This window comes from Eptatretus burgeri, chromosome 9, assembly GCF_056783735.1.
Source record: "Eptatretus burgeri isolate ZD-2024b chromosome 9, Ebu_testis_v1, whole genome shotgun sequence".
NCBI classification, from domain to species: domain Eukaryota; kingdom Metazoa; phylum Chordata; class Myxini; order Myxiniformes; family Myxinidae; genus Eptatretus; species Eptatretus burgeri.
In genome coordinates, this window is record NC_140969.1 from 45483095 (window position 1) to 45495583 (window position 12489).

At 42.0% G+C, this 12489-nt stretch overlaps 1 protein-coding gene across 1 annotated transcript in view; it reads left to right on the forward strand.

The window, feature by feature from the left end:
* RELN (reelin) overlaps positions 1-12489 on the forward strand; it is a 346725-nt gene that overhangs the window by 217990 nt on the left and 116246 nt on the right. The window contains exons 41-44 of the mRNA XM_085894992.1: positions 3178-3404; positions 3591-3814; positions 5155-5302; positions 5679-5937. Of these exons, the coding sequence (XP_085751118.1) occupies positions 3178-3404; positions 3591-3814; positions 5155-5302; positions 5679-5937 (858 nt within the window). The remainder of the gene's footprint in view (positions 1-3177; positions 3405-3590; positions 3815-5154; positions 5303-5678; positions 5938-12489) is intronic.

The following is a 12489-nucleotide window of genomic DNA, read 5'->3' on the forward strand; positions in this document are numbered from 1 at the left end:
AAGGGATTGAAGAGAGTGTGGGAGTTTATTCCAAAGGCAGGTAAAAAGAGGAATGAAAGAGTGAAGGTGAGCAGTGATTCGTGATTTTCGTCGTTTTATCAGAAGGGGGTTGTTGGCGGACCTTGAGCGCCCTGCGGAAATATGTTGGGGACAAATCGCAGACAGAGCAGGGGGGGAGGGGGGCGAGACCGGAGAGGAGACGGAAGAAGACAAAAAGACCACCGACCTGCTTGCAGTGAGAGTGAGAGGCCCGAAGCCTCAGCCTCACCGCGGGAAATACCAATGATCCTCAATGCCTTGGTTTCCATAGCGTGAAGCCAAGAAAAGTGAGAGGCAGGAGCACCAGCCCAGAGGGGAGAGCCGTACTCCATCAGGCTGTGAACAAAAGCTTTGTATGTTGTCAGAAGCTCAGGTGTGCCAAGGAAGGAGCTGAACAAATCCTGGGCTTTGTAGTGCACTTTACATGGTAATTTACTCAAAATGTTTCCATACTATCGCACAGTTTGACTTTATTTGTGTCCATGGGTGTAAGATGCTTTGATATTCAAGCAATTTCAGAAATTTTATTTTCAGTTGTATGTACTTCATGTTGAATGCTTACTTCAAATCTCTTCCATCATGAGATGGATATCAGATCATTCATTCAGATTTCTGCCATTTGGACAAAGAAAAAAAATAAACCTTTCTCCTTGAACAACATCCTTGATCGAATCCTCAACTGCATTTTTGGCTTCTGGAACTCCATCAAAGGTTGAAAATAGAGGCTTTGACTCGATGTTCTTGCATTTTGTGAGGGAGGCCTCAAAGGCAATAAGAATGCTTCGTCTTGCTTGCAGGCATATTTGCAAAGCACTTGAACAATCATCGTTACAATGGCAGGACCTTGAGACAGCTGTATGTCATATTCAGGGTTTAGCGAAGGGTCATCGATCTACTGCTTATTTAAAGGCCCCAATTATTGTCACCCTTTTGTGGGGTCAGCCGAGGAAAATTTTTGACCCAAGTGTTTCACGAAACCAGCTGGCCAGGCCTCTAGCGTTCAACTGCAGGTGGCAAGAACTTGGAAATTAATTCTTAGCATGCTGGGCATAACTTGCATACTCTTCACAAGATATCTCATAGGATATCTTGCATCCACCAATTACAGCTAGTCGATGGAACATACAGCTGAACATCAGTCCTCGGGATGCTGCATGTTGTGATGCAGAGCTCTGCCTGCGAAGCACTAATCTGACAGTTTATAGTCAGATGGAGAATCAAACCCAGACTTAACAGTTCAAAGGTAAATACGGTACGCTACCTCTGCACTATCCTGTCACACCTGTGAAAGGTCATCAGTAACAAGCAAATTTATTTTTGGTCGATCATTACCAGGTGCATGATTCAGGAAAGTTCTTTAGAAATATCAAATTCAGTACGTTTCTGAAAGTAGATCGTGCAGAGACTGTCATGTAAATAGCTCCATAAAATAGGAAATGGCAGTAACAATATAACCTACATTTATGAACCAGCATTTCCCAAAAAGTATTTCTCATCTCATTAGATTTCAGAGAAATCAGTCTTTGGATTCAGCAATCCTTATGGGGAATGGGATGGATGTGGTTGATTTTGTTTCCTCTGCCACCAAAGGTGGGTGTAGGTTGTGTTTTCACCCCTGTCTGTCTGTCTGTCTGTTTGTCCATGAGTAGGATATCTCAAGAGGCTGTGGATGGATTCCGACAAAATTTGGTGGACAGTTTTGGTGTGTGACAAGGATGAATTGGTTAGATTTTGGTGAAGATCCAGATACGGATCTAGATACTATAATTTTTAAGGGATTCTTCACCATTGAGAAATAGGGCCAAAACAATGATATATAGCACGATATCTCAAAATGTTTTGGTCAAATTCAGACAAAACTTGGTGGACAGATTGTGTGTTTGACAAGGAGAAGTTGGTTCGATTTTGGGGAAGGTCCAGATGCGAGAGGTTTTTTTTCATTTTATTTTTTTAAGTGATTCTTTACCATTGAGAGATGGGGCCAAAAACGATATATAACATGACATTTCAAAAAGTTGTGGATGAGTTATGACAATACTACATGGATGAGTTGGTTAGGTGACCAGAACAAGTTGATTAGATTTGGTTCAGGTCCGGATCCAGATCCTGCGATCAGTGGGATACAAAATGTAAACTGTTCAGCCTGGCGGAGGTATGCGCTCTACCGAGTACTGTTCTAATTGTTTTTATATTTAACCCATCTGCCACGCAATGGGAGATTGGGTTTTGTGCGTGTGTGCGTGCGCGCGTGCGTGCGTGCGAGCGTGTGCGTGTGTGTGTGTGTGTGTGTGTGTGTGTGTGTGTGTGTGTGTGTGTGTGTGTGTGTGTGTGTGCGCGTGTGCGCGTGCGTGCGTGCGAGCGTGTGTGTGTGTCCAGCTCCAGACCATATAGCGTTTTTTACCATTTGAACTTCTGTCATCAATTTTTCAACAAACATTTCTTTTGAGAATAATGAGATGATTAATTAAGTTAACTTCTCTTTTTTTTTTAGCTGTTGTTTTTGTCAAGTTTAGTTTGAGTACAAATCAGATGTGGATAGGCTTTGGATTTTGATATGCTTTCTACTGTAATGTTGCAATAACATTGTAGTTAATTGCATTGATTTTATTTAGAAGCATGTTTTAAGATCAAGTCATGTTTGCAGCTCGTCTAGAGCAGTTGTTATGTACTTTTTCTTTTTTTTTTCACCTTGGGATTGGATTAGTCCGATGGCAGTATAGGTAAAGAAAGGTAGTGGAAATATGTTTGAGAAACAATTGAATAGACAGCAAGTCAATTGGGGAACAAAGAGAAGAGAGGACGAGTATAAACAGTGTGATAGACGTTTGATGTGAGCAGTATAATGGATAGTGGAGACAGTAGATAAAGTCTTTGCTGAAGGAATTTTGTATCAGTGGCACACCTGAGGATTGTTATATTATGGGTCAAATAATTGATAGCTACTTTGAAGGATATAACGTAGTGTGAACAATGTGAACATAAAAGTTGGTCATGTGTGTGGAGGGGAGTCTACAGAGGAGATTGGTAGTGGTGAAGTAAGTAGTAATGTTAAAATTTTCAAACAACTTTTAGGTAAAGCAACCTTGTTCCATTAGGTGATGTAGCTTATGAGAATGATGTCTTCGATGACTTCCCCAGATCAGTGTTGGCTGCACCATGGAGGGATCAGCTGCCAACCCTGTACATCTTGAATTTTCTCGTGATTTTGGTGCGAGCTGGCACCCGGTGCAACCACAGTGCCAAGCTCGATGGCAAGACAGCCCACTTTGCTCCACGCCACTCCAACCTAGCAGCAAGTACTACATGGGCTCAGCAAGTGGCTGGTGGCGTGAGGTCATTCACGTTGGGCGGCTGCAGCTATGTGGGTAGGTTTCAGATTAACAGGGCAATCTTAATCGGTTAGAAACTAGTTAGTGCTTAGTCGTCAGCCATTACAAGACAACAACAGTTTATTATTGTTTCTGGCCATATTTCTTATTTACATGATTTCCTTTTCTGTATTTCTGTATTTTCCTTTCCCCGATCCTCTTTCCTCCCCTCTCTGTCCACAGGTTAGTTCGCTTCCGTTGGTACCAAGGCTTTTACCCACCTGGTATGCCCCCTCTGGTCACATGGGCCATAGACAACATTTACATTGGTCCACAGTGCGAGGCCATGTGCAGTCACCATGGCATGTGCATCAAAGGCTCTTTGTGCATCTGCGATAAAGGCTATTCTGGGATGACCTGTGAGGAGGGGCCTACCCAACCAAACTTCCTCGTGGAAGATTTTGAAGGTAAAATGCTTAATGCCTTGCCCCCCAATCTCTTTCTACATAGTCTGTTTGATATCCACTAGCAAGTTATACAAAGAGTTTTCAACCTTCTTGTCATAAATGGCACTCCATGCAGTGAGCAGCACTAGATGTGATGTGAGCATTGCTGTATTTGCTATCATCATTGCTGTACAACTGGGAGCAATGCTGTACATACCTTGAGCTGTGAGCAGGGTATAGGTCCATGAGCAATGTTATGTACTGTGAGTGATATTATCCTGCCATTACTTCTGCTGTTTGTACTACTGTCCATACCACATTAGCCTTGAAATCTTAATAGGTTCTGCTGTTTGTACTATCGTCCATACCGCATGAGCCGTGAGCATGGCTGTTGTGCCGTCAGCAGTGGTGTTTGAACTGTGAGCAGCGCTGCCTGAGCCATACATGGCGGTGTTGTGCCATGAGTGATGCTGTATCCTATGAGTGGAGCTGCATGCCATTGCCTCAAAACTTTCGTGAAAAGCTTCATTGTTATTTTTTTTTGTATACACAGTCGAGGCTTGCGGAAGAGCTAATACTAGTGCACTGACCGGATCAGGACTCAACAGAGCTGAAGGCCAAGACAGAGGGAGGCGAACAAATAATGGATGTGAGGAGGAATGGAGGGGGCAGGAGAGGATGCCATGGGGTAGACAAGATGGATACAGAAGAAAACTCTCAGAAGGGAAATTTGGAAATTTGGAAGGAGTTTTTGGGGTGGGGGTTAATTACGTAGAAAAGATCATGGTTTTGGATTGGGGACCATCTGAGATGGTGGGAAACAGTTCTTATATTCGCAATGTTTTAAACACAATCATGGTAATTTTGAGTGACATTTGTGATACAGTTTGCCTTATTATGCTTTGCAACCTCTTTAGGAGATGCAATTTGTAACATTTCCATGTGTTAGTGATGCTTTTAGGAGCCTGGAGAATATACCACAGAGAGGTCGTTTTGCTTCTGTTTGCTTATGTTGCAGTAACCAACCCACATAACAGTATGACTTGCTGTTAAGCTACCTATTAAAATAATCTTCCACATATAAACAAGCCTAGTTATTTCTACAACCTTTTACTTGAAACCAAAGAATGAAACACAAGAGAATTATCATATATGAATGCCATATGTACCCAAGGTTTTTTGTATTTTGTTTTACCAACTTAATATTGTTTCCATCTTGTCATGAAATATTCAGGCCTTACAATAATGTTTTAACAATTCTTTATAGAGTAACTTTAAAACGGTAGGCTTATATCAGGACGAAGCGTAGTTGGATTTTATTGATGAGAGTTGGAGCAGTTTTTTCATTCTCTCTTCTACAGGAATGCCAAGCAGCAATAAATTCTTGATGTGGAGTGGTGGAAAGCCATCCAGACACTGTGGCTTGCTGCTGTCTGGTTCCAGTCTTTATTTTGGTGAGAATGGCCTGCGTATGCTTGTCACTGCTGACCTTGATCTCTCACATGCGAGGTAAAGCTATGATTATTTTTTCTTCATATTGTCTCATTGACTTTGCTTCACACACTTTCACCATCTTGCTTTTTCCATAGTGGTAGCCTCCAAGCCCTCACTTTTCCTTATTCATTGAGATTGTTCATAAGTCAAGACTTAAACTTACTGGAATTGGCTACATCCCAGTAGAATGGTATTTATTTTTGAAAGGACAATGTAGAACTGCACAAATGAATTGCAGATTGGCCTAGCATTAGCCTAACATCGTAAATCATTAGCCTAACCAGGACTTTGGGGTTGGGGAAACACAACAAAAGAGGGAATGCCATATAATTGCACATTAACCTATCCCCACGACCCCTCACCATTTGCCTATATTTTTATGGAACCACAGATTTCTGCAGTTTTTCCTACGTCTTGGTTGCTCAAAAGCCGCACCAAATGCACAGACGCAGCCGCTACTGTTGCAGTTCTCAACGGATGGTGGACAGACCTGGACATTGCTTCAAGAACTTTGCTTTCTGAATATGAGCCACCGGGTGCATTACGTCGCACTAGAGATCCCCCTGAAAGCTGCGGGGCCTACCACGCGGCTGCGGTGGTGGCACCCATCACGAGATGGTTATTTCCATGACCCTTGGGCTATCGATCAGGTCACTGCATTTCAAATAATCTAAATTAAGGATGCTGATTAGCCTTTTATGATGTGGAGTACCTTTTCTACACCTCTGACACTGGCTGCTAACTGTGCAGAAAAGGTGGTGACCGTTTCTACTCGGTTACCAGTCAGTGTCACACATTTTTTCCTCATGATGAATGAGTTTCCTCATGCTATTGCTTTTGCAATGGGATTGGCTCAGGTTAGAAATTGGCTCAGATGAAAATTTCCAGGGGAATCATTTTTGACTCATCCTCATATTAAAAGTGTAGTTAACTCTAAAGTTGGTGTTTTAACAATCATACTGTATATAATTTGAAAAGTATATGTTACTTGCAAAATTGAAGATTCACAAGTGTATTGGTTATTACCAAGCACATGTGAAGTGAAAAGCAGGGTTAAGCAAATGGTTCACTCCTGTTTATCTGTCCTTCTGTGTAAAAATGTCAGTTTATGATCGAGGAACAACTTAATTTCAATTTAGTGTTATATTTTGAACTTCTTCTTCTTCTTCTTCTTCTTCTTCTTCTTCTTTCGGATACCTCCCGTTAGGGGTCACCACAGCGGATCAATCGTCTCCATTTCGCTCTATCCTCCACATCTTCCATTGACACTCCAACCACCCGCATGTCCGCCCTCACCGTCTCCATGAACCTCTTCTTTGGCCTTCCTCTTCTCCTCCTGCCTGGCGGCTCCATCTTCAACATCCTTCTCCCGATATACTCCGTTTCCCTCCTGTGCACATGTCCAAACCATCTCAATCTCACCTCTCTCACTTTGTCTCCAAACCGTCCTACTTGCGCTGTCCCTCTAATATACTCATTTCTTATCCTATCCATCCTCATCACTCCCAACGAGAATCGCAGCATCTTTAACTCTGCCACCTCCAGCTACGCTTCCTGTCTTGTTGTTAGTGCCACCGCCTCCAAACCATACAACATAGCTGGTCTCACTACCGTCTTGTATACTTTCCCCTTCACTCTTGCAGCTACCTTTCTGTCACAAATCACTCCTGCAACTCTTCTCCACCCACTCCATCCTGCCTGCACTCTCTTTTTCACTTCTCTCCCACACTCTCCGTTACTTTGGACAGTCGATCCCAAGTATTTAAACCCATCCACCTTCCCCACCTCAACTCCTTGCAACCACACCATACCACCACCCTCCCTCTCATTTACGCGCATGTGCTCCGCACTCTGCACATGAACAACTTAATTTCAATTGAGTGTTATATTTTGAACATGAATTGGAAAACAATCTGTAGTTTAGCAGTTCTTTGGCTCTGAAGTCATCCCAATTGTGCATGCACACTGCGCAGAGAGGAGTGAGATAGTCTTTTTTTTTTACTCTGCCTGCCTGTCTTGAAGTCAAACAAAATTGAAAATCATTCCAACCAGGACACTTACTGTTTTTAAGGACGTTATAAAGCACACAAACAATAGGCACAAAGAACAAATGTAATGTGGTAAATAAGGTGGTGTAAAAGACTGTATCAACAGTGGTAAACCTCTGTAATTTTTTTCAACAACCTTTAAAATCTTTGTAATATTGAATTATATATTTGAACGCTACAGAACGCAAATCGCCTTTTTGACACTTTCAAAATCCTTCCGTCTAACAGTACTTGGGCAAAATAGTACGGCATTTTACGTTGTCACGACCAATCAAATTTCTGTCGTTTGTAGATCTAGCCCATGTCCTTGTTTCTGAACACAGCATGGGGTAATGTGCTCTATGAACTCTCTAGTTCTGGTCTGTTATTCTGTATATCTGTCTGTCTGTCTGTCTGTGGGTTAATCGCCTAAAGGTCACAACTTTACTCCGATCTTCACAAAGCTTAACCACCTGGTTGAGGTAGTCACAAACTCGAAGGCTATTTTTTTTGAAGTCAATAGGTCAAAACGTCAAGGTCATATAAATTGTCAATTTTCATCTGATTGACTTGATATATCTTATATATTAAAAATGTAGTGAAGCTGCGAACATATGAAGCCTTGGAACCCAATGGCTGGAGAGCTGGCCTGACTCCACCCACAATTTGCAGCAGGAAAATCATACGTCCACCATGTTGGTGCTCTGGTAAGCCAAAGACGTCTTCGAAAGTCTCATATTTACAATTTGAACATCCCAGCTATATAATCACGATGTAAAATTGAAATATACTAGTGCGAGCCCGTAGGTGCGGGCCTGTAGGTGCGTGCCAGTAGGTGCAGCTTCGTTCCTTCACTCTTGTAAACGACAACTGGATTGGGGCATTATTTCAATTAGATCGGACCAACCGTATCACAAATGGCCCTAACTTGGGAAACACCTGGGAAACATACTCAGGTCCACAGCGTCAATTGTGATGTCATATCAAACGAAGAAGAAGAAGAATTGTGACGCCCCCCCTCTCTCCCCCCTCTCTCCCCCCCTCTCTCATCCCCTCTCTCCCCCCTAGTCTCACCCCTCCTCTCTCCTCCCTCCTCTCTCGCTCCTCTCTCGCCCCCACTCTCACCCCCTCACATCCCCTCTTCCGCCCCCTCTCGTGCCCCTCCTCTCTCGAATTGTGACGCCCCCTATCTCTCGTCCCTTCTCTCTCGCCCCCCCAAACCTTGGGATTAAATAATAATTTGAACAATCAATTCAAACCTTGGGAAAAAACAGCTTTCAAACCTTGGGAAACAGCTGAAATGGATGAAGAACGATATCAAACCTTGAAAAGGCACATTCTTCCCAGCGCCAATTGTCCCCAGCGTCAATTGTGATGTCATACCAAACGAAGAAGAATTGTGACGTCAATCGTGCAAAAAAAAAATATATATAAATAAACATTAATTGTGACGTCATTCGTGACGTCATAGAACCGTGTCTTCTCATTGGTTGACAGATAAATGGCCGTAACTTGGGAACCGCTCGTCCAATTAATATCAAACCTTGAAAAGGCACATACTCAGGTCCCCAGCGTCGATTGTAACGTCATACCAAACAAAGAAGAAGAAGAATTGTGACGTCAATCATGCAAAAAATCAAAACAAATAATAAACAAGCAGTCATAGACTGGTAGTTATGAAATCGTCAACTTGACCTCTGACCTTGTCTAATAAAAGCTGTCTCTAGAGAAGGTAGCGACGCAAAGCAGAAGTTTCTACGATGATTCTGTACCAAACCATCAAAAATCGAATGTTTTGGATGTTTGACCTCACTGTGACCTTGACCTTTGACCAATTTTGACCAAAATCTAATCAGCACAAGCCACCACCCTCCTGAATCATGTGGTGTAATTTGACATTGGTAGCTTCTTCCGTTCTCGAGTTATCTGTACCAAACCATCAAAAATCGAATATTTGACCTCACTGTGACCTTAACCTTTGACCGATTTTGACCAAAATATAATCAGCACTAGCCATCACCCTCCTGAATCACGTGGTGTAATTTGACATTGGTAGCTTCTTCCGTTCTCGAGTTATCGTGCCTACAAACAAACAAACAAGCAGTCATAGACTGGTACTTACGAAATCGTCAACTTGACCTCTGACCTTGTCTAATAAAACCTGTCTCCAGAGAAGGTAGCGACGCAAACCAGAAGTTTCTACGATGATTCTGTATCAAACCATCAAAAATCGTAACGTCGACCGAAGCAAAAATCTCCATTTCTCCACGCAATTATACCTTAACGTAACTCAACGACGCGTCTGCTCAAGCGCACTGCATCATGGGACGACCCGTGACGCGTCGAGTGAAATATTTTTTTTATACAATCTTAAAACGTCTCCAAAACATCCGATTTTTACCAGAATTTCGACAACCGAGTTTAAAGCGTCCGAAGCGATCGCAAAAACCGAAGACAAAATTAAAATCGAAGTTAAAACTAACTCGTAACGTCGATCGAAGCAAAAATACTCCATTTCTCCACGTGGATTTACGGAATTATGTTTGACCTCACTGTGACCTTGACCTTTGACTGACTTTGACCAAAATCTAATCAGCACTAGCCATCACCCTCCTGAATCACGTGGTGTAATTTGACATTGGTAGCTTCTTCCGTTCTCGAGTTATCGTGCCTACAAACAAACAAACAAACAAGCAGTCATAGACTGGTACTTACGAAATTGTCAACTTGACCTCCGACCTTGTCTAATAAAAGCTGTCTCGAGAGAAGGTAGCGACGCAAACCAGAAGTTTCTACGATGATTCTGTACGAATCCATCAAAAATCAAATGTTTTGGATGTTTGACCTCACTGTGACCTTGACCTTTGACCGACTTTGACCAAAATCTAAGCAACGCTAGCCATCACCCTCCTGAATCACGTGGTGTAATATGACATTGGTAGCTTCTTCCGTTCTCGAGTTATCTGTACCAAACCATCAAAAATTGAATATTTGACCTCAGCGTGACCTTGACCTTTGACCGATTTTGACCAAAATCTAATCAGCACCAGCCATCACCCTCCTGAATCACGTGGTGTAATTTGACATTGGTAGCTTCTTCCGTTCTCGAGTTATCGTGCCTACAAACAAACAAACAAACAAGCAGTCATAGACTGGTACTTACGAAACCGTCAACTTGACTTCTGACCTTGTCTAATAAAAGCTGTCTCCAGACAAGGTAGCGACGCAAACCAGAAGTTTCTACGATGATTCTGTACCAAACCATCAAAAATCGAATGTTTTGGATGTTTGACCTCACTGTGACCTTGACCTTTGACCGATTTTGACCAAAATCTAATCAGCGCTAGCCACCACCCTCCTGAATCACATGGTGTAATTTGACATTGGTGGCTTCTTCCGTTCTCGAGTTATCATTTTTTGGATGTTTGACCTCACTGTGACCTTGACCTTTGACCGATTTTTGACCAAAATCTAATCAGCACTAGCCATCACCCTCCTGAATCACGTGATGCAATTTGACATTGGTAGTTTCTTCCGTTCTCGAGTTATCATGCCTACAAACAAACAAACAAACAAACATACAAACAAACAAACATACAAACAAACAAACAAACAGAAACGGAAGGCATCAATATACTTACGAAATCTTTAGATTCGTGATGTCATCGCACCGTGTCCTGTCATTGGTTGACAGATAAATGGCCGTAACTTGGGAACCGCTCGTCCGATTAATATCAAACCCTGAAGAGGCACACCCTCGCGGCCCCTGAAATATTCCTGGCAAGTTTCAATCAGATCGGACCGGCGGTTGTCGAGAAACAGCGGTCGCAGACACACAGACACACAGACACACACACTCACACACTCACACACACACACACACACAGACACACACACACACACACACACACACACACACACACACACACACACACACACACACACACACACACACACATTGCTGGAATTATATATATATATATATATATATATATATATATATATATATATATATATATTATATATATATTACATATATTATATATATTTTATATATTATATATATATTATATATATATATATATATTATATATATTATATATATTTTATATATATATTTTATATATATATATATTATATATATTTTTTATATATATATATTATATATATTATATATATTTTATATATTTTATATATATATGCCTGGTGTTGGCGCAGTGGTAAGGGCAGTGGCTTGGGACCTAAGACGTCATGAGTTCAATCCCCGTTGGGACACTGAATTAATATATGTATATATATATATATATATATATATATATATAAATATATAGTGTGTATATAGATATATATATATATATATATATATATATATATATAATGTGTATATATATATATATATATATATGTATATATATATAAATAAATATATATATATATATAAATATATATAAACCAAGTCGAAAACACCAGGGGGTTGACTCAGCCTGCCATCCTTCCGAGGTCGGCGAAATGAGCACCAGTTGTACTGGGCCCGGTGTATGCCCCGGTTAGAATAGGTGTACCATATCCCTGTGTGTCTTACACCGTAAGAGGCGACCAGGGTTGCGTCAGGAAGGGCATCCGGCGTAAAAACCTATGCCAAATCATTATACAAAACGAATTTCCATACCGGATCGGTCGAGGCCCGGGTTACCAACGACCGCCACCGGTACCGGTGGTCAGCAGGGTACCAGTGGAAATTGTGCTACTGCTGGGCGAAGGAGGAGAAGGAGACGGGGAAGGCGAGTCCGGAGGCAGTGGGAGAGGGGGAAGGGTAGAAGTGTGGAGGTGAGAGTTGGAACTCTGAATGTTGGGACGATGACTGGCAAAGGGCGAGAGTTGGCTGATATGATGGAGAGAAGAAAGGTGGACATACTGTGTGTACAAGAGACCAAGTGGATGGGGAGTAAGGCGAGGAGCATTGGAGGTGGTTTCAAACTGTTCTACCATGGTGTGGATGGGAGGAGAAATGGTGTCGGGATAATCCTGAAGGAAGATCATGTCAAGAGGGTATTGGAGGTGAGGAGGGTGTCTGACCGAGTGATGAGTGTGAAGTTGGAAATTGAAGGGGTGATGATGAATGTCATCAGTGCATATGCCCCACATATGGGGTGTGAGATGGAATATAAAGAAGAT